Here is a 21394-nt window from a genome sequence, read left to right on the forward strand (position 1 = left end):
AGCCATTATTTTCTTCCCTGTTCCTGAATTGATAAATAAGGAAGGATGATTCACATTGTCTCAGGTACTGACTGTTCTCCTACAGTTCTGGAGAACTGTGACACATTGTTTGTGCAAGGACATGCATCTAGTGTGTGGGCCAGGTGAATTCCCCCACATGGTATGCACTGTAGAAGGGTATTGTTTCAGTATTTGTAGCTGTACTTTATCAGGAGGGGTGCTGTAACTTGGCTTGCTGATATGAAATTATTCCTCTCGGAATGGTCACGTCCTGTCATACTGTACATCAACACCAACAAAGCTGCAGGGGAAAATGCAACCTGAAAGCTCTGAATGAGGGACTAAGAGTTAGCTCAGATTCACACTTTTTGTGGTACAGGTGTTTGCTGCATGTTCAGCAGTGTCTGGGAAGGCAAATGTTACAAAGTATGAAGTTGAATTATGTATTTACAAACCACATGGGTGCATGCCAGGGAATGCCTTTTTTGAACCCACTTCATTGTTATGTTGCTTGCTGCTCTAAACACTGACACCTGTTTGGCAAACATCTTTGACAAATAAAGTGTAAATCAGCCCTTAATGGTTGTTTTAGAAAATGAAGGTAATAAGATGAGTCAACACTCAGAAGCTTAGCAGACCCTTCCTCAACCTTGGGCCCCCAGATGTTGGTCCCCAGATGTCAGTCCCCCTCTTCCCCAGCCAGTATGGCCAGTGGTCAGAAATGGTAGATATTGTAGTGCAACAGCTCTGAGGAAAGCTGGGCTAAGCTGGGGCTAAGATACTAGGCTTAGTGACTGCATTATTATTTGAATAATATATTCAGTGGCTGTATTCTGAGCAGCCTTAGGAATTTTGTCTATGTGCAACAGTGGGGCAGGCATAAACACCAAATACTATTTTTACAAAAGGTTTTTGTTCATTGCTACCAAACTAGTGCCATTTTAGGTGCTCTGTTGCAGAGCGAGATTCCTCAGATTTCAACGAAGAAGAAATGTGTATAAGTCATCAGAATGTTAAGCCCGGAGTGAATTTATGGAATCTGTGGGAGTATATATCTTTTGCCGAAGGTCTTATGTTTATTTTAAGTATATGTTTAAAAGTAGGAGGTGCATTTTTCCATTGGTGGGAGCAAGAAGGTTTTATGTCTTACATATGATAGGCTCAGGTTTGTTGTGAAAGGTGAGTGATGTCATTTTGAGAGCTACTAATAGCTAGCGTGAGCACAGCAGGAAGTTAGTTACCAGAGAGAGCTCTGAAAGACTAACTAGAAACGTTTGGCTCTCTTCTCACGGAACTTGATCTAACAAGAGAACTTCATATGGATTAGCAGGATTGCAAACTTTCCTGAACTTCATCTGCAATTTTGTTTGAACTTTAGCTGTGAATTATAATGAGTGAGATTAAAAGCAGGAACTTCAGTGATTAAGTAGAGCTTTCAAGAAAGAGCTGCTTGCTGGAGGGTTCTTCTATAACAGAGTTCTCCGATGTTCAGAGGCTTAGCTGCCCTTCTTTGGAGGCCTAAAATATTGGTTCTAAAAGTACAGTTCTGAAGAGGAATCTGGAATCTGGCTTGTTTTCCCTCAACCATCTTTTGCCATGTGGATGGAAAGGAAGCAGCTGAGAGTAAAACTACAGGTTTAAATCTTTGTTAGTTTTTCCTTTCCCTTTCTCTTCCCCAGTGCTAAATAGTCACTGTGAAAGGCACAGATGGTAAAGATTTGTGTCCAAAGTAAACACAGTAATGTTACAGAAAGTATGTTTGTAACTAATAGCCACTGTCCTGGTTTGTTATTTTGTTATCTTTTGTCAAGGGTGTGAAATTGCATTCTTTGGAGATAGTTTCATTGTCTGTAGCCACTTTCTATTGCGGACTATTTTACAGGATAAAGTTAATTCCATAGACATATACTGTGAAGTTACGTTTAGTCAAATGCCAATGAATTTTAACGTGCTATCATTTTATATATAATGCAGTTTACATAATATTAATGTGACATTGATTAACATGATATAACTTTTATTATATAACTTATTATGAAGAACAGGAGAGCAGTACTATAAGAATTTAAGATAATAACTTGATTGATTCAGTTCATTGTGAAAAATATACTTTGAAATGAGTCTAGGACTTAGATTATTCTTTTAAAAGATAGGATTGAGTTCATTTTGAAAGCCAACATTCTTAGCTTTCAGTGTACATAACCTGATGCTCTTCTGTGTCTCATTTTTGTAAAATCCCATCAGTGCTTCCTAATGTGACAGTAACTGATGATCCTTACCAAAACCATAGTTTGTAGTCAGATGACATCAGGGCTCCACCAAGGCAAACAATGGAGCTCTGAGTGCGTCAGAGACCTGTGGGTAGTGGAGCAGACCCTGCAGTGGAATGTGAATGTCAGATTTTGATAGCCTTCACAACCTGGTAGGAACAGATTGTTTTTTTGGCATCTCTCATAAGAATATCTTGATTTTTGTTGTTGGAATTTGTAAATGCTCCATGGGTTTGCTTTTAGGGGGAAAAACCCCAGCAATGCACATTTCAAGTTCTGCTTATAACATAAATTTATATGTTACGTGTAGTATTGAGGATCAACTGTGTGAGCTCTGTGTAAAATGATAACTGTAGGAATAATTGAAGGTAGAAAGCCTTCATTATACACAACTTAAAAATTGAATCAGACTGCAAGTGAGGTTTTCCTCACAAATTTTTCTCATTCTTACTGTTCTTGTGCTTCATCTTTTTGTGGGGGAGAAATGTTTACTTCAGTTTTTAACCTTTATTTTGTTGCAGAATGGTTGCCTAAAGTTAGTCAACCACCAGTTTTTCAAACCATCTGCTGCTTATTTTTGTGTGAGGACTGTGTGTGTCCAGCTTTGTTAATTAGCTCACAAGAGTTGCTAGCCTTCAAAAATGTTCTCTAGCCTGCTGAGAGCCAGCAGAAGAGGGATGGAGGGGTCCGTCTCTCTTGCAATAGCCTGCTGCATTTCTGTGCTGAGAGAAGAGGAAAGGGCTTCCCTACTCTGGCAGTCGACTTGGTTTCTGTGCTCAGCGCAGTGGAGTGCAGTTTCATGCACTCCATGCCTGTGGAAATATGCCTTGGGGCAACCAGGGGGAGGGCCTCCTCTGTCACGGTACCCAGTTTATGGAACCATCTCCCCTGGCTTTAAAACAGGCACCAACCTTGTTGAGTTTTTTTGCACCTCCTGAAAACACATTTATTCACCTTTGGAATGTACCCTGGGAACTATTTGAGTTACAGACTGTATAGTTGCATTTTAATATGTATTTATTATACAGTTGTACCTTGGTTGTCAAACTTAATCCATTCGGGAGTCCATTAGACTCCCGGAACAGTTCGAAAACCAAGGTGCAGCTTCTGATTGGCTGCAGGAGCTTCCTGCACTCAATTGGAAGCCACATCGGATGTTCGACTTCCAAAAAATGTTCGCAAACCAGAACACGTACTTCTGGGTTTGCTGTGTTTGGGAGCTGATTTGTTCGGGAGCCAAGCCGTTCGACAACCAAGGTACTTTTGTACTGTTTTAAATTTTTGTTTAATACATTGACATTTAAGGTTGTAAACTGCCTTGGGATTGATATGGAAGCTGGTATATAAACATTTTAAGAAGTAAAGTAAAAATAAAGCTACTAATTTTGATTTGGGTATCAAGGCTGGATGAAATTTGTAAACTATTGCGTAAGGTTTCATCTAAAATAGTGTTTCCCAAACTTGGGTCTCTAGCTGTTTTTGAACTATAGTTCCCATCATCCATGACCACTGGTCCTGCTAGCTAGGGATTATGGAATTGTAGTCCAAAGCAGCTGGAGATCCAGGTTTGGGAAACACTGATCTAAAGACTAAGACAGCAATCCTAACCCCTACATCTGCTGATTGGAAGTGGTATTAAGATGGGGCAGAAGTGCCTTTCTTCCAGTACAGATTAACCACACGGGCAAAGGAGAGCCATAGTTATGCGTAAAATTCTGCAAACATAGAGCTACCGCTGGCACTGTTTTCATATGCAGTAAGCCCTTAATCGGGACGCGGGTGGCGCTGTGGGTAAAACCTCAGTGCCTAGGGCTTGCTGATCGCATGGTTGGCGGTTCGAATCCCCACGGCGGGTTGCGCTCCCGGTGCTTGGTCCCAGCGCCTGCCAACCTAGCAGTTCGAAAGCACCCCCGGTGCAAGTAGATAAATAGGGACTGCTTACTAGCGGGAAGGTAAATGGCGTTTCTGTGTGCGGCTCTGGCTCGCCAGAGTAGCTTCATCATGCTGGCCACGTGACCCGGAAGTGTCTGCAGACAGCGCTGGCTCCCGGCCTATAGAGTGAGATGAGTGCACAACCCTAGAGTCTGTCAAGACTGGCCCGTACGGGCAGGGGTACCTTTACCTTTACCTTTAAGCCCTTAATCAGGGCATTCCGAAGGCAGGATGGAGGCAGCTGAATCCAAAGCCCTTCATTCATTCCCATGTGATGCCCCAGGATCAGGCCCTCATTTATTTATCACATTTATATCTCACCTTTCCTCCAAGGAACTCAGGGTGGTATACAGTATATGGTTTTCACCTCTCTATTATATAGTCACAAAACAAGATTTGAAACTTTTTTGAATTGCTTGAGAATTGATATAGGAAAAACAGTAAAAATAAAAACACTCCCAATGCAAGACAAATAAAAAATAAAAAATGGTTCAGTTAATAAGCATAATATCCCACAGTGATCCCTCCAGCAAAGAGCCAAAGAACCCATTGGCTCCAACCTCTGGCAACAGAAGCATCTGAGCAGGAGGAGCAAGTAGCCAGCTTAGTGGAAAGAGCAGGTAGCCAGCTCAACTACCTTTGCAGTTACTTTCTCTCTGCATTTTGTGCTGCTTTTATGAGATGTGAAAGTCATTTCAGCAGACAGCAGCATGCCCTAAGCATAAGCTTCCATGCTGTAGTTGTAAAACATGAAGCAACCATATATTTATGTATACATGATTATGGGATACTAGTAGATTAAGGAGTTTTGAAAGTGATGGTTTGGGACTCCATTGATTTATGTAAGTCTTCCTCACTCTCAGGGAAGATTTTGTTTTTCTGCATCAGTATCTTCATTTGAAAATCCTGCTCCTGGGTCACTGCTTGGAGGCATTTAAACTCCTGGACATTCTGGAACCAAGCACTGCTTTACTCTTGCTGGACACTACAGTGCCCACAGGTGGCCCATGATGGCACATTATTTTGGTCTCTGCTCCTCAGTCTTTGTTTTGCTTTATTGTGCTGCCTTAGTCTCTTCCATGCAAAGCAGTGCTCCACATTCAATAGTCAAACCATCTTCTATTTTATAGAAAGCATATAGGAATGCAAACAGAATTCCATAATGTCATGTATTGTTCATATATGTAATTATATTTGTTTTACTTAACACCACGTTTGTACTTTCATTTTTACTTTATCCGCTCACTGTTTTCTTCCTTTTACATAGTTGAACTTTCATTTCCTTTTAGTGTGGATTTCTAGGAGGACGTTGGGGAACCAGTAAATAATTTACTAGCTTTTTATTGAAGAATGAGCTTTGTTTTGGTCCTCATTAGAAATTGCATTTGAAGTCCTGTTAAGTAGCAAAATGTTACTTAAAGAACAGCTTGCAAGGAAGCTCTTAGTAGCTGGGATGCTATTTGTGAAGGCCTCACTGGCCCTCTGGCAAAATTTGTTGGCTAAGATTTCCCACCTGAGCAGCTTTTGCTATTAAGTGTAAGAGTTTCTGTGTCCTTTCTAGGACTCTTAGGAGTGGAGTAGAGGAATTCTGGGATTGCAAAGACAATATATATTGAACATTAATCTCTGGAGGACAAAATAGTCCATAAGAAGAGGAAATAACCTCTTAACATAAAGGAGAAAAAAGCACACACATTTAGGAACAAAAACTGTGAGAAGCTGAATAGAGTTTGAAACAAATTATCCATTGGGAAATTTTAATATTTTCAGTACTTCCTAATGGCATATTATTTTTCTCTTTATAAAGCCAGTTCCTTAGCTGTTGTAGCCTGATCACATTGGGCTACCTTGGAGGTGTGTTTACCTGCCCTCTAGATTTGTAAACACAGTTCTGCTATTCATCTCCCCCCTCTACACACACATTGAAGTAGATGGTAGGCTTTCATGTCGGTGGGGGAAAGGAAAGCATTGGACAGTGGTGGTTTTGTATCTTATTTGGATTACATCACTATATAAAAGGATCTGGCAACTTCTGTTTCAGTGTATCTGAAGAAGTGTGCATGCACACGAAAGCTCATACCAAGAACTAACTTAGTTGGTCTTTAAGGTGCTACTGGAAGGAATTTTTTTATTTTGACTATGGCAGACCAACACGGCTACCTATCTGTAATTGCTTTATTATTTATTGTAAACCACCCAGAGAACTTTTTGTTATAGGGTGACTTACAAATGCTACAAATAAAACAAATTCTATGATTCCCACTCACCTCTACCCCCACCACCCATCAGCTGTAGTGTGGGCTGCATCAAGGAATTCCAGTGTTTCCTTCCCTTATCCCTCAAGGTGATGCCTATCATCATGTATTGGCAGAAAAGGTGGGATCAGTCCTTCATGAGATTTTCCTGTTTCAAGGGTGGTAGGTTCATCATCTATGAAGGCATGCTTCAGTCTCTGCTGCAGCCCTGTAGTGCGGCACACCACGTTCGTCATACAAACTTATATTTTCAAGAATATGAAAGGGGGCAAAGGGCAGGCTGCCTTCCAAATTGTGTTAAGGACAGTTTATTGCAGAAAATGGTCAACTATTAATGTGTGGCAACTAAAATGTGGAAAAAAATTATGAGCATGCACATAGCGTAATGACAGAATAATGTTGCTTCTCTTTATTCTCTGCAGGTTGGAAACCCACGTGTTGAACTCACACTTTCAGAACTTCAGGATATGGCTGCCAGGCAACAGCAGCAGATTGAAAATCAGCAGCAAATGCTGGTTGCCAAGGTAAACTACACTTCCAGTAACAAGAGGAAGGAAAGAACAGAAAATGTGCTGTTTTCACAGAAGGCTCTAAATCCCAGTAGTACAGAAAATTTGCAAATTGAGAACAGATATGGCATTAATCCTGTGTGTGATGCCATGTTGCCTTAGATGTAGGTCTCAGGTCTAGGGTCACATAGTCCATCGGTGATTGAGGCTTTATGGTTATCAACAGAGGTCCACCTACTGACTTGAGCAGAGTCAACATTTCAGTGCTAGTGTTCTTAACCCTTCTGAAATAAAGTCCTGTTCAGCGTTTTGTTCAATACAGTGATTTGCCACCATAATCATGTTATAATATCACTGTCATTTTGCTTAAAATGGAAGAAACAATATCTACAAGGTGAAGTCTCTGTTGAGTTAGAGGACAGAAGTGAACTGAGAAGAGTTTAGGTTATACAGTAGTAGTTTAGTGTGGGTTTTTTTGTTGTTTTTTGTTTTAAAAAAACCTCAGGAGAAAAAGGAAGCATTTCCCGTATTTGTTTAGTCCATAGGCTGTCATTCTAAAGAAGTGGCATTTATCTTGCTCCAGATCTCCTTATCTTTGCCTGTTTGTAGTTTTCTGCTAGTCATTATTTCCTCTGGGAAATTATGTAATGGGGGGTTGGGGAGCCATTTTGCTGCAGGAGGAAGCGTGTTTGAGGAACAGGAAGTACAAGTTGCAGGAAACTTCACAGATGTGTTGGAATGAATGTTTCAGCTGGAGCTCGTTTTTGTGTAGATGAGAGATTGGATTTTGTAGCTTCAGAAATGAAGGGCCTGGTATCTCTTGGAGGATACAACTGGGAGGCACATAAAAACTTTACATTAATAGGTTCTTAAAAGATAAGTTCATGCTGTTGTTTAATATATTTGTTTCCAGACTGAAGAAGTATGCAGGTAAGATTTTCCTAATTTAAACACTAGCTGACTCACACTGAGGTTTTGTTTTGTTTAGAAGTAATAGGCAAGTGACTGGTAATGCTTTTCTAAAAATAAGACAGCATGATTACATGTTCTACTTGTTTTGATAGGAACAACGTTTACGTTATCTCAAGCAGCAAGAACGCCGTCAACAGCAGTCTGTGTCTGAGAGTGAAAAGCTTCAGAAACTTAAAGAACGAGTGGAAACCCAGGAGACAAAGCTGAAAAAAATCCGTGCCATGAGAGGGCAGGTGGATTACAGCAAGATTATGAACGGCAATTTGTGTACGAGTGGCTTCTTCCCATTTTTTTAAGCTCTTAGGTTCTTGGCCCAGAGGTTGACTGGGGGCCAGGGATAACAATATATTTGAGCTACTGCTGTCAGCCAGTTGTATGGGGAAACATTAACATGAGTCATTCAGAACATGGAGTCCTCTGGAAGCCATTTTCACTATTTTGAGTGCAGCTTTCCAGTTGCCATAATGAAGGGAACATGTTGCAGCCTAGTAAGCATCCTGCATTAGGCACACAAGCAGAAACATGCCATTCTGTAGCATTTCAGAATGTCTTTTCAGCATTCTCGGACTCTCGCGTTTGCTATTTATTTATTTCATAAAATTTATACACTGCTTGGTTGTAAAAAAAACCCAAGCAGTTTGCAAAAGATAAAACAGCCCTACTTAAAAAAAAAAAAATACAAAAGTTGAAATACTAAAACAGATTAATATCAGTCTGAAATCTTATTAATGTGAATTGCTTATATAATGTGCTGATTGTAAGGAACAGAAATTAATTGACCCCTCATATCTTAATGTTTCAGGGACTCTGGAATATTAATCAGGAAACCCATTGCATGAGGCATTCAATTGCGTCCCTGCAATTGGCTTGTGCTAGATCTGATCAGCAGAGCATTGCCTTGTGCTTGCTGCGCTTCAAACTCCAGCAGCTGATTCGGGGGGTTGTGGACTGGGGAACATAATAGTCTAAAGTCCAATTTAGGCATGGCCACTTAATAGCCTTATCCAGACAGAATCAACCACAGCACTTTCCTTTGCTGCCACCAGGGGTGCCAACTCAAATAAAATAGGGGGGGCAGGTAAGCCCCACCCCACATAATTGATCAAATGATGTGGTGCATGCACATTTCAATGGCAATGCCCATCAACCTGGGGGAACATCCCCCTCAAATATTTTATTGTGGGGGCCAAAGCCCCCACGTCTCCTAGGAGTCGGTTCCTATGGCCCCCACCCCCAAATTATTTTGCTTATAAGCTTCATTCTGCAGCAGCTTGGAGAAAATATTTGAACAGTGTTGCTTATGGCCTCATGCTCATTTCTCTTTCTGTGTGTTTGCATTCATTCTGCATTTTAATTGCAGCCACTGAAATTGAACATATCAGTGCCATCTTCCAGGAAAAGCAACAAGAGCTACAAGCTGCAGTGCTAAAGGTGGACCAGCTTACTCAACAGCTAGAGGACCTGAGAAAAGGGAAGCTGAACGGGTTCCAGTCTTACAATGGACAGATGACAGGCCCTGCCGCTGTAGAATTAAAAAAATTATACCAAGAGCTACAGGTAAACAATCATGACATTCACTTTACATAGTGCCAATGAACAAAACTGGGGCTTTCTTCTATTTAAAGGTAAAGGTACCCCTGCCCGTACGGGCCAGTCGTGTCCGACTCTAGGGTTGTGCGCCCATCTCACTTAAGAGGCCAGGCGCTGTCCGGAGACACTTCCGGGTCACGTGGCCAGCGTGACGAAGCTGCTCTGGCGAGCCAGCACCAGCGCAGCACACAGAAACGCCGTTTACCTTCCCACCTTTTTTTAAAAAAAGCAGTACCTATTTATCTACTTGCACTTAGGGGTGCTTTCGAACTGCTAGGTGGGCAGGAGCTGGGACTGAAAGACGGGAGCTCACCCCGCCGCGGGGATTCGAACCGCTGACCATGCGATCGGCAAGTCCTAGGCACTGAGGTTTTACCCACAGCGCCACCCGCGTCCCAATTTCTTCTATTCTTCTATTCAGTGTCAGTTAAAATGCATCTCAATTAAAACATAGCAGTTACAAGGCACCAAGTAAAATTGTTTCAGGGCCATATCCAGGCTCCCAGTTGGTCATGCCTCCCCATTACCACTGAAAGCAATTGAATAAATATTTTCCTTTCATCCCTCTTCTAAGAAAGAAAAGCAGTATTACAATCAGGCATTTTAGTTGGTGTTTCATTCACATATTAAGCACTATATCTTCTTAGAAGTAAGTGTTTGTGAGTTCAGTGGGGCTTACTCCCAGCTAAATGTCTATAAGATGACATCCTTTATTTGGAAATGGACAAAATCCAGCAGCACGACTTTTATACTGGAAATCATATCCTAATCAAATTCCTTATAAATTAAGGAAGGTTTTATATTACTTCTTTTCTTTTCGGTGTTCTTTATATAGTTTTGATGTTTTACTTAGGCGCTGTTAATTGATTGCACGCCATATTTATTCATGACTGACCAGGTGCTTTCTGGGAAATGAAAGTATGTAAGAGGGGGTTACAAAGAAGTATATAGATTTTAGTTTCTGCCCCTGACCACAATCCTTAGAAATCTATCTGAAAGAAATAAATTGGACTTACAAGCAAGTAGATGTATTTAGTCTTTAGGCATGTGTTAAACTACCTAGGCTTGACTCCAAAGAACTGTACAATTAATATTGTATGCCCAATAGAGCTCTGGGCTTGTTTTTTCTTATACAGCAGTTCCCCACTAAACCTCTTAAGTTTCAAAAGGCAGTTTGTTGTCTAGCCTAACTATTCTGCTATTTAAATGAAAAATAATTCCAGAGGGCACACACAGGACATAGCTGTTTTTTCCACAGATTATTGAGTTTTTTTACCTTTAAAAACAACCCAAACTGAAGTAGTGATGATCACTCTGTTTATTTATAGATCCGTAACAGGCTTAATCAGGAGCAGAACACCAAGCTTCAGCAGCAGAAAGAACTTCTGAATAAGCGTAACATGGAGGTTGCCATGATGGACAAGCGTATCAATGAGCTACGTGAGCGCCTATACAAGAAAAAAGTTGAGGCACGTCAAAAAGAAAACATCCCTGTAAGATAAACTATTAAAAGGGCCACATTTCAATACTTCTACAAAGCTCATCAAGCTTCATCAAGTTTCCATTTCCTCTAGCCCCATAGAAGTGAATAATGTATTACTTGTGTTTTGCCAAAATCTGCTGCGGTAATATGAGAGTATAAATTGAATGTGGGGTCATGTAGACGTGAGTTGAAATTTAGTGATAAAATATTAGTTCCTGCACAGGAGTACTTTGGTGGCCAGGATAGGAATGGTAGACTCTTTATTAACTTTTTCAAAATTGAGTTTGCTGAATTACATTGGCAGTAGAAACTTAATTTCCTAATAATCTCATGAGTTCCATATTATGCAGACTTTGCAGCTCTATGGCATGGAACCAAAAGGGAGAAGGGGATATATTATATGATGCTTTTTGGTGCCTTCTGAGATGAAATGCTTTCCACATTCCCAGTAGCTGGGAAAGAGAGATAATAAAACTGAAGCGGGGCCGTTATTAACGTTGTTTATGAACATAAAAGAGAAAATGCCCCAGGGGTGAGGGAAGAGAGGAGGAAGGGCTAAGGGGTTTGAACCCCAGAGAAGTGCACTGCAATTCTTCTATAACTCTTCCTTTCAAAAAGATTCTGCAGATATGTAGACACATGCTGATATTGATGTTAACACACCTTTTGATTTGCCATTTTTTAGTTAAACCGGATAAATGGAACATCCTCTCCTCAATCGTCGTTGAATGCTTCGGGCAGAGTTGCAGCCGTGGGGCCCTACATTCAAGTTCCTAGCTCCAGCAGCTATGCTGTGCCAGTTGACCCAGTGAAACCACAGTCCCTCACTATTACTACTAGTGCAACTCACGGAAGATCGAAATCTGGTAAGCAGTTCACAAAAACACGTACATTGTTTTGTACAGTAGGAGGTGACAAAGGAGTTGCCTTTGGGGATGATCATCAGTCCCTTCCATAAGGTGGAAGGGATTAGGACCCCCAGAGCTCACTTTCATATCGAACAAACTCATTTGTTCAGTCATTTGACAAAAACACGAGTCAATATGCTTTCTCCTTTGTCCCAAAGTTACTATTAAATGCCTCTGTGGTTTGCCAATATGATGTTGTACCATATGCAACTCCTACATTAAGTATGGCTGCGATTATAAGTTCATATTTAATTGCAAGAAGAACAATTCTGATGTGAGTATTGTGACAGAAGGGGAGTGTTCATGTCCTTCCTTGCACAACTGCCTTGCGGAGTAGGACAGTAACCAACCAGTAACAGCTGCCACCTTTGAACTCACAGCTATCCCCCCCCAGGTGGGAAGAAATCTGGGGTGCTCAAGGAAGTTCTAAGAGTCCTGAGATCCTAGGAACAGAGCCTCTTGTGTTTCCCAGATCCCTCACAGTTTACCCAAGGCATAAAGTGAGCTGAAAAGTTCTCCATCTCTCCCAGAGATCAGAGCAACTTACTAATCCTTAACAACCCCCATTCTGTTCTTATTTAGCATGATCCCAAATGATCCGGGGTTGTGGGGGATGATTAGAATCCTTGAGCTTGGCAAATGCACCCACTCCAGATCTGCAACAGTCAAATTATATGAAGTTTTATTTCTAGTAGAAGAAGGAAAGAAGAAGGCAGTTGGACAAAACAAAATACTGAAAAAAAAGGAACTCTGTGGCTCAAACCTGATTGATCCTAAGCGGCTTCACTTGCAACACAGTGCTCTGGCCCTAAAAGGGAATTTTCAGAGTGAGGGTATTCTAGAAACCTCACAAGGGTCAGAGGAAGCTACTTTTTGCTGGTATAAATGGTCCCTAGGGTCCCCCATCTCATTGCTAGACAGCCTGTAATTTGTGGATTCAGAGGTTTGGCAGGCATTATTTTTCTCACGTGGAAAATGGAGGGCAACCAAGTTCTTGCTCAGGCTTAATGGAGGGCGAGAATTGCCCTTCCTCATGAAAACGGAGAGGCAAGAGACCAGACTATTAACATAAGTAGCATTTCAGGAGATGTAAGAACAGTATAATATGCATCTTCACACACATTTATGTAGATGGTTTCTGCAACTTGTAGATTCCTTTTCTGTGGGTTATCTTTGAAAACAAACAGTTGATACTTAACTAGTCAAAACAAGTCCTGCTTGCAGCTTCTGAACACAGATACGTCATTGGCTTTAGCCTTGTACAATATTTTGGATATCTGGCTAATTGGTTTTGTTTGGTTATGAGCCCTTGTCTCTAGCAGCCAAGTACAATATATGCAGAATGCACTTTAGTCATATAAATTACATATGCACTTCTTTTTAAAAAACTGACTTTTTCTCCCCTGCAGCTTAAGTTGAAAATCGTTTTCTACCCAGATTTTGTATGAGACACAATTTGAGGGCTCTTTCTTAATATGTTGAGTGTCATACTTTTATCTGTACATTTTCCTGTTCTCTTTTACGTTTTAATCTTTCTCTTGTCATTTATGTTGTAATTCTTTTCCACATCCTATTTTTCCCCCTTTTTCTTTTACTGTGTGACTGGATCTGGTCGTCTCCAGTAGATACAGACTATGGGTGTGTGAAAAAATCTCCAGGTCCCTGGAAGATTTCTGATTTAGACATTATAGTGGATCCTATTCTGTCACCTCCCTCTCTTCAGTCTGCTGTTCACAATATCATCCATTCAGCTTCAACCCTTTCTGAGATCCTGCACTGTGAGTCTGTAGAAGATCTTTGGCAAGCTAAGAAATCCCATTTTTAATATGGTCATCTGAGCTTTGGCACACAGATGCATATTAAACAGGAATTTTTAGAACTGTGTCTGTATATTGTCAATAGAAGCATGTGTGTGTGTTTCATTGTTTTCTGGGTATTTCGCAAGTGAACAAATCTAAAATGCTCCCCTTCACGTATCTAGAAAAAGCAGAATACTTAGCTAGCAAATAATTAACTATGCTGGTACCTTGAGTCAAGAAAGTTCACATAGGGTCACTGTGGACAAGTTACTTGTTACCTGTACTCATGTACCTGGCAGTAAGTCCCATTGAACTCAGTGGGGCTTTTTTGAGTAAACATATACAAGCTCACAGGACGCGGGTGGTGCTGTGGTCTAAACCACTGAGCCTAGGGCTTGCCGAATCCCCATGATGGGGTGAGCTCCTGTTGCTCGGTCCCAGCTTCTGCCTACCTAGCAGTTCTAAAGCATGTCAAAGTGCAAGTAGATATATAGGTACCACTCCGGCGAGAAGGTAAATGGCGTTTTCATGCGCCGCTCTGGTTTCGCCAGAAGCGGCATAGTCAAGCTGGCCACATCACCTGGAAAAACTGTCTGCAGACAAACGTCAGCTCCCTCGGCCAGTAAAGCGAGATGAGGGCTGCAACCCCAGAGTCGTTTGCGACTGGACTTAACTGTCAGGGGTCCTTTTTATACAGGCTCACATCATCAGTCTGCAATCCTAAACACACCTACTAATGAATAAATTCCATGGAACACAGTGGAACTTACTTATGAGTGCACAGATTCCACTGAAATTGAACTTCACTACCACTTAGTTTTCATCTTCTTAAAGCAGGGGGGGGGGGAGAAGGTCACTTTAACAGCCAGTCAACTGATGGGTAGTTACAGGAACTGACACTGGTACAGTGGTGCCTCGCAAGACGAAAGGAATCCATTCTGTGATTCTCTTCGTCTAGCGGTTTTTTCGTCTTGCGAAGCAAGCCCATTGAAGTATTAGCGGATTAGCGCTATTAGCGGCTTTTAGCTGCTTTTCTGCTGATCGGATCAGCTCATAAGTGGCTTAGCGGCTTAGAAAAAGGGGGGGGGGAGGAAAAAAAACCAGCAGGAACTCGCAAGACATTTTCGTCTTGCGAAGCAAGCCCATAGGAAATTCGTTTTGCAAAGCACCTCCAAAACGGAAAACTCTTTCGTCTAGCGAGTTTTCCGTCTTGCGAGGCATTCGTCTTGCGGGGCACCACTGTAGTTACAAAAACTGCTGATTGTCACTGGGAGCGGACCATCAAAGGGACTCACTTTGATTTTCAGTCAGCTGTTGAATTCTGAATAGTTTAACGAGTGAGTTGGCGGGGCAGTTTTGAAATAGAAACAGAAATAAAATGAAGTGTGCATGTTCCGCTGTGGACCCCAGGGTTCCAAGAATCATACAAATAATTCTGCATGCTCAAGGTGGCTTTGGTCTTGTTTTCTTGAACAGCAGACCCCCCCCATGCCACCCCCCATGCCATGCAGCAAGGCATGTTTTAAACCAAAGGCAATTTCAAAAGCAGTTTGTTATTTAGCATTGGGCAGTGTGTGTGTGTGTGTGTGTGTGTGTGTGTGTGTGTGTGAGAGAGAGAGAGAGAGAGAGAGAGAGAGAGAGAGATTATGGGGGGTGGGGACCAGACCTCTCAGGCACACTATTTCATGAAATAGCCTCTTAGAAAAAAATAGAGCGAGTTTTGTGCCAAATGTTTATTTTCAGATTAAATGCTTTATTTCTGCTTGCTACTAACTGTACCAAGTGTTTCAAATCAGGCCTCTTATCTCTGGTTATAACTTTTTTTAAATTTTTTATTAAATTTTCCAACATACATTTATAGTATCCAATCTAAATTTATCACATATTTTCTCTTTTAGACTTCCTTCAACCTCTCTGACAATCATCCATTATTCAAATTTTTAAATACACATTTCCTAATTTTATATTGCATTTTATAAACATTCACACACTTAGTTTTCATCAATACAACAGTCCTCTATCATTTACAGAACTTCTTGAAATCCCACTAGCGTTATTTGCTCATCACATACACATTTCAGATAGTCTGAATATTTTCCCCAGTCTCTGGTTATAACTTTTATATAATACTGGGTTCTTGCTGTTCTTGAAATTATGAAAGTTGAGATGCACAAATTGGAAACGTCGTTACAAAAGAAGTTTTTTACGGCATGTATGAGAAAGAGCATTTTTTTGTTCTAAGAGTAACCATTACTTTAGACAAATTTCATTACAAGTTAATTCAGGAAGTTGGCATCCTCTTCAGGTGCTGTTTTGCTTAAAAAAAAAATTTAAAAAACATTTTTTAGCTTCTGGGTTTGTGTCAAAGTATTCTGATATTCAAGGTCAATTTCTCGCTTGAAGAGGCTACATGAAATGCATGGATACAAACCAGTACTTCCATAGCCACCATACTAGTTTCTGCTATCCCCATACAAAAATGGGAAAATAACACATGAGCAGCAGATCCATCTGGTTCCCAGTGCATTTGCTTGACTGCTGTGCTTATGAATATGGCATGCATTTGCTCAACTGGGGTGGGTTTTTTCATATAATCTATATCAAAATTCACATTTAGAAAGTTTCTTCTTATTTTCCAGGTGGGCATGATGCCGGGGTGTGTTGGGGAGATAATATCTTCACTTGACTTTCTGATTCTTTGTACTACCCCAGATGATGATAATAGAAGGTCATGGACAGTGTCAGATCTTGATGTTGGCCCTGAAGGCAGCTCTTCGTGGCATTCAGGAAACAAAAAACAGCAGTTTATGAACTGTATGTTGCAAACCACAATGCATTCTCAGTGATCTTAATTCTAATCAGAAATCAAAAGGCATCTTTAGATTAAGATAATGAATTATCTTTCAGCACAATACATCTGTAGAATTCAGTTTGAATTGAAATGGAATGTTTAGTGTTAATGTATTTTATTATAATTTTCCCATCCCGTGGGCTCAGACCAACTTACAGAAATGCATGGGTGATATCCAGTTGTGAGAATGTTTATTGTGCGGCCTTTTCTAGAGCCAGCAGAAATCTATGAATGTATCCCTAAAATAATGAAATCTCACTAAACTCAAAACAGTACTCAGAGCTCTAAACAGGTTACCAGTCGCTTCTTTGGCCTTATGTATAAGCTTGTGATTTAATATGCTTTATTGCATATATGCTTTATCGGTCTTGGCCACCTTCGGGACCTAGTACAGATAGGCTGGGTAGAAATTTAATAATAAAATACATTAATAAACATTATTTTAGATTAAACACATTTAACTGATTGTTGGCATCTCTAACCCTACTCTGATTTTCTTAATCTGAATTATTCTGCACTATCTTCCATTCACATTTTCATATTCTCTTTATACAAATGTGCGGGCATCAGTAACCATTTAATAAACATTTTCCTTTGTTGTCAGCTAACGAGGGAACCTGGTCAGCAGTTAAGCAGAGTCCTGTTCCTGTGGTGAAGCCGCCCCAAATCTCCAATGCAGACTGGAAGGAATCAAGCATGGATGCTGGTTTAAAACAAGGAACGATATCAAGTCAGCCTTTGTCTTCTTCATTAGGAAGTACTGATAAGCTGGTGAGTTTTTACCACTTCTACCCCCATCCCCTTGCTGCATACAGTATCAAAAATTCATGGTGTTTTGCATGTTTGTGTACAACATTTCTGTATGTGCTATGGGTCTCTCTGGCAAGATTTTGTGTACTTCATCCATGAGATACGTGTTAAAAAGGGATTTGTTTTCTATACAGGATAGAAGAACAGCCTTCTCAGCTTTTCACACATGTCTTCTGTTTTCCCCTCCACAGGGTCTTGATATAGGGAAAGTACCACCTACAATCCCTGGAGCAAGTAAGCAGTTGCCCCAGAACTATGGGACCTACCCAAGCTCCATTCCATTGGGAACAGGTTCTACCAATTCCCTTGAAAGGCGAAAAGATGGCAGCCTCCCAAGACCAGGCTCTACAGCAGCAAGCCGGCAAAGACCTGTTCCGTTACCACCAGCAAGCAGTGTTCATCAGCCAAGCTCCTCGCAACAAATACAGCAGAGAATATCTGTGCCTCCAAGCCCCACATATCAACCTTCTGCCGCCCCATTATTTCCAGGTGGCGATGGCAGGCCTGATCTCCCCTTAACTGTGGCCATCAGGCCTTTCTTAGCTGACAAAGGCTCAAGGCCCCAGTCTCCCAGGAAAGGGCCCCAAACCGTGAACTCCAGTTCCATCTATTCCATGTATCTTCAGCAAGCGACGCCACCAAAGAACTATCAACAGGCTGTATACAATACCCTGAACAAGTCCGTTAAAGCAGGTAGAATAATTTGATGTTGCATATCTCTTCTGTTTAAGAGCTGCTCGATACTTACAGGAGTTAAATTAGGTTTGATGTAAATTAGATCTTTGCTTTAAAAAAGTGCTGTTTCTTTCAAATGGTAGAAAAGAGCCTGGGCATTCTGCTAACCCAGGATTTCTTTACAAATGACTGTACATTACAGGTTTGCAGCATTGCATCTAATTGGGAGGCAGTAACTTTCAGAAGTGGGTTATGCTTTGCTACAAATCTAAAATTGGGGCTTGTGCTCTCCCTCTCTCTACATCGTGACTAGTCTGAGGTGCTGAACAATATTTGCTTCACTTTAAAGACAGTTGTTAAGGGGACTTATTTGAACTGGTTGGGGTGGAGCTGCAAAGCTAGATTCTCAGCATGTTTGTCACTGCTGCTTACCAAGAAGGAGAGGGGTGAGGCGTCAAAGTCAGCGCAGTGCATACACACTGGAGAGCTAATTCATTGTTCCCGCCAGTGCACCCATACTGCGCAGACCTCTCCCCTTTCCTTCTCTCTAATTGGCAGCGACATACCTGCTGGGAAAATAGTGATGTGATTCTGTCACACCTGATGAGCCACTTCTGCAACCATCTCAAGGATTACTTTAGGGGCCTGTTTTATTGAATGAGTTGTTTCCAACTAATCTCAACTCACTGAAATTAGTGAACCTGAGATAGCCCTGTTCATTAATTTCAGTGGGTCTACTCTGAGTAGGACAAACATTGACTACAACCTAAATTTACATGAGTGATTGGGGGGAGTGAAGTTAACACTAGGTTTATTAGCATTTCCAGAAGAGACATGGATGTATTAATATAATGCTAAAAGACATAGGATTAAAACCCACTTGACCTGTCTAGTCACAATGTGAGAGGGAATATGATTGACCTCTGCAAACATTAGAGGGGGCTAGTGAGGGATTTACATTCTATGCATTTATGTTGAAAATTACTGTTGATAAGAGAACTAAGAAATGTCAACTCGCCACTAATAACTTCATGTTGGAAATGGATAAATGCAACAAAATGGTGAAATATCTTGTAGTCTTTCTTGAAGCCACGGATGTCCTCAAGTATATTTGAGATATCATAACAGAATGTTGTTTTTCATTTCCCAGCAGTTTGCTGCCACTGTATCTCTAGCTTAGTGGGCACCTTTGGTGTGCTACTCCTTGTTCTCTTTTGCTTGCTATTTAAAGCACATCATATCTATATTTCATAAAGGGGCTGACTTGCAAGGAATGCTACACATTAGAGATGTTTAGGCTTTTTAGTGCTCTATGTCCTTCCTTTTTTAGATATCTATACTCAAGAACCATGACCTCCCTTCCAAATCTTTCCCACTTTTATGACTGCTTTATAACTGCATGAAAATGTCCAGAATTGTTAGAAAGATGAGTTGCTTTTAAGTAGTTTCCTCATGCATCTGAAGCTACAAAATCGACAACTGTCACCATTAATTTTTATATGATTTTTAAAACAACAAACAACACTTCTGAGAAGTTACTCCATGTTAATTTAGACCCATCCCTAACTGCTACTTTTTCTTCTCAGTTTATGGGAAGCCTGTTGTACAGTCCGGTTCGACTTCCCCTTCGCCGTTGCCATTCCTTCACAGCTCTTTGCCTGCCAATCCATCACAGCCTCAACCTCCCGAGTATAGTGAAAAAGATCAAGAACTGGAAAACATCCCGCCCTCTGGTGATAACAGCAATGTAGAAAACATCCCTCGCCCCCTCAGCCCCACCAAGCTCACGCCCATCGTGCATTCGCCCCTTCGCTACCAAAGTGATGCCGATTTGGAAGCCCTTCGCAGGAAACTCGCCAATGCTCCCAGGCCCTTGAAGAAGCGGAGTTCCATCACTGAACCAGAAGGCCCCAGTGGGCCAAACATTCAGAAGCTATTGTACCAGCGCTTTAATACCCTGGCCGGAGGAATAGAAGGTGCCCCTTTTTATCAGCCAAGCAACTCACAGGACTTCATAGGCACCTTGGCAGATGTTGACAATGGGAACACAAACACCAATGGCAATATTGAGGAGCCCGTAGCTGTGCCCCCGACAGCTCCTCTTCCTGATGAGCCTTCATCAGATGCCAATGATAACGAACTACCTTCTCCTGCAACTGAGGAGTTGATCAGCGAAGAAAACACAAATCAAATGCCCGAGACAACGGAGGATGATAACAACAACAACAACCCTGCTATAGCCCCTTCTATTGAGCGGCCACCTAGTCCAACCCCAGAGGCAGAATCCCCAGAAGAAGAGGAAATGCAGCCGCCCCCTGCTCTTCCTCCTCCTCCACTTCCTGCGGTAAGATACTGCGCCAAAACCAGTGTGATCTGGGGGAGGGGGGGTGTAAGCAGTGCTGTGCCACATTGTGGAATCTGCAAAACTTTGAATCCACTTTAGTCTGACTGTGTACAGCAAGTCCAACCCCCCCCAATACAACTTTCTTAGTATAATCTAATTTTTCCCCAAACAAATGGCCAATAAGTCTATCCTATGTCTTGGATGTAGGACAAAAGTGTTACATAGGGCAAGTCAGGCAAGTACAGAAGCAAGATTTGACTGTGCTGCAATATGTATTTTGGTGAAGTGCACTTTGATCCAGGTCTGAACAATTTGTGACCCACCAAGCTGAAAGCAGTGTAACAGTCACATTGCGACCTGCCAAGTTCTTGATAGCCTTGGTTTTGAATTCCCAGACAGGCAGACAAAACAAAAGGTTCATCGAGCTGCTGGTGGGCTCCATTTAGCTTAAAGTTGTGCAGGCCTGTGTTTTAAGGCCTTGGTCCTCAGTCGGTGGGTTATGAACATGCCACCAGCACCAAACATTTATAAGTAAAAGGGAGAGAGCAGGACATGTACAGTTAAAAGCTAGATCTTGGGTCTGAAAATATTAAAGACTATTGTCCTATGGAAATACACCAAGCGGGCTCCCTTTCAGTTACATTAGGAAAACAAGTAGTGGTGATTATCTAGATTTTATGTGCATTAAAGAAAAGCTAGAGACAAAGTTGGGGCAGTTCTCATGTTTCTACTAGTTCCAGAAAACAAAAGTTTAAAACAGGATAAATTTCTCTATGATAGAATGCAGTTCAGTGTTCTGATACTGATGCAGTTTGAAACTCAGGGTTGCCTTTTTACTCAGACCAAAAGGACCAACCTGAAGAAACCCAATTCGGAGAGAACTGGCCACAGCTTGAGGGTTAAGTTCAATCCCTTGGCTTTGCTGCTGGATGCCTCTTTGGAGGGAGAGTTTGACCTGGTGCAAAGGATCATATATGAGGTAAACTTGGAAATATT

At 41.4% G+C, this 21394-nt stretch overlaps 1 protein-coding gene across 9 annotated transcripts in view; it reads left to right on the forward strand.

Annotated features, from left to right (window-relative positions):
* PPP1R13B (protein phosphatase 1 regulatory subunit 13B) overlaps window positions 1-21394 on the forward strand; it is a 66373-nt gene that overhangs the window by 39155 nt on the left and 5824 nt on the right. For 6 of the 9 annotated variants that reach the window (XM_082216799.1, XM_082216797.1, XM_082216798.1 and 3 more), the window contains exons 5-14: window positions 6880-6981; window positions 8031-8205; window positions 9299-9495; window positions 10857-11021; window positions 11697-11877; window positions 13542-13697; window positions 17174-17340; window positions 17571-18072; window positions 19641-20398; window positions 21240-21377. In XM_082216799.1, the coding sequence (XP_082072925.1) occupies window positions 6880-6981; window positions 8031-8205; window positions 9299-9495; window positions 10857-11021; window positions 11697-11877; window positions 13542-13697; window positions 17174-17340; window positions 17571-18072; window positions 19641-20398; window positions 21240-21377 (2541 nt within the window). Of the gene's footprint in view, window positions 1-1272; window positions 1636-6879; window positions 6982-8030; window positions 8206-9298; window positions 9496-10856; window positions 11022-11696; window positions 11878-13541; window positions 13698-17173; window positions 17341-17570; window positions 18073-19640; window positions 20399-21239; window positions 21378-21394 lie in introns of those variants that run through there. The other 3 variants (XM_082216802.1, XM_082216795.1, XM_082216801.1) reach the window with 3 other exon arrangements.

The sequence above is a fragment of the Podarcis vaucheri genome (assembly GCF_965113315.1).
Source record: "Podarcis vaucheri genome assembly, chromosome: 1".
Taxonomy (NCBI): domain Eukaryota; kingdom Metazoa; phylum Chordata; class Lepidosauria; order Squamata; family Lacertidae; genus Podarcis; species Podarcis vaucheri.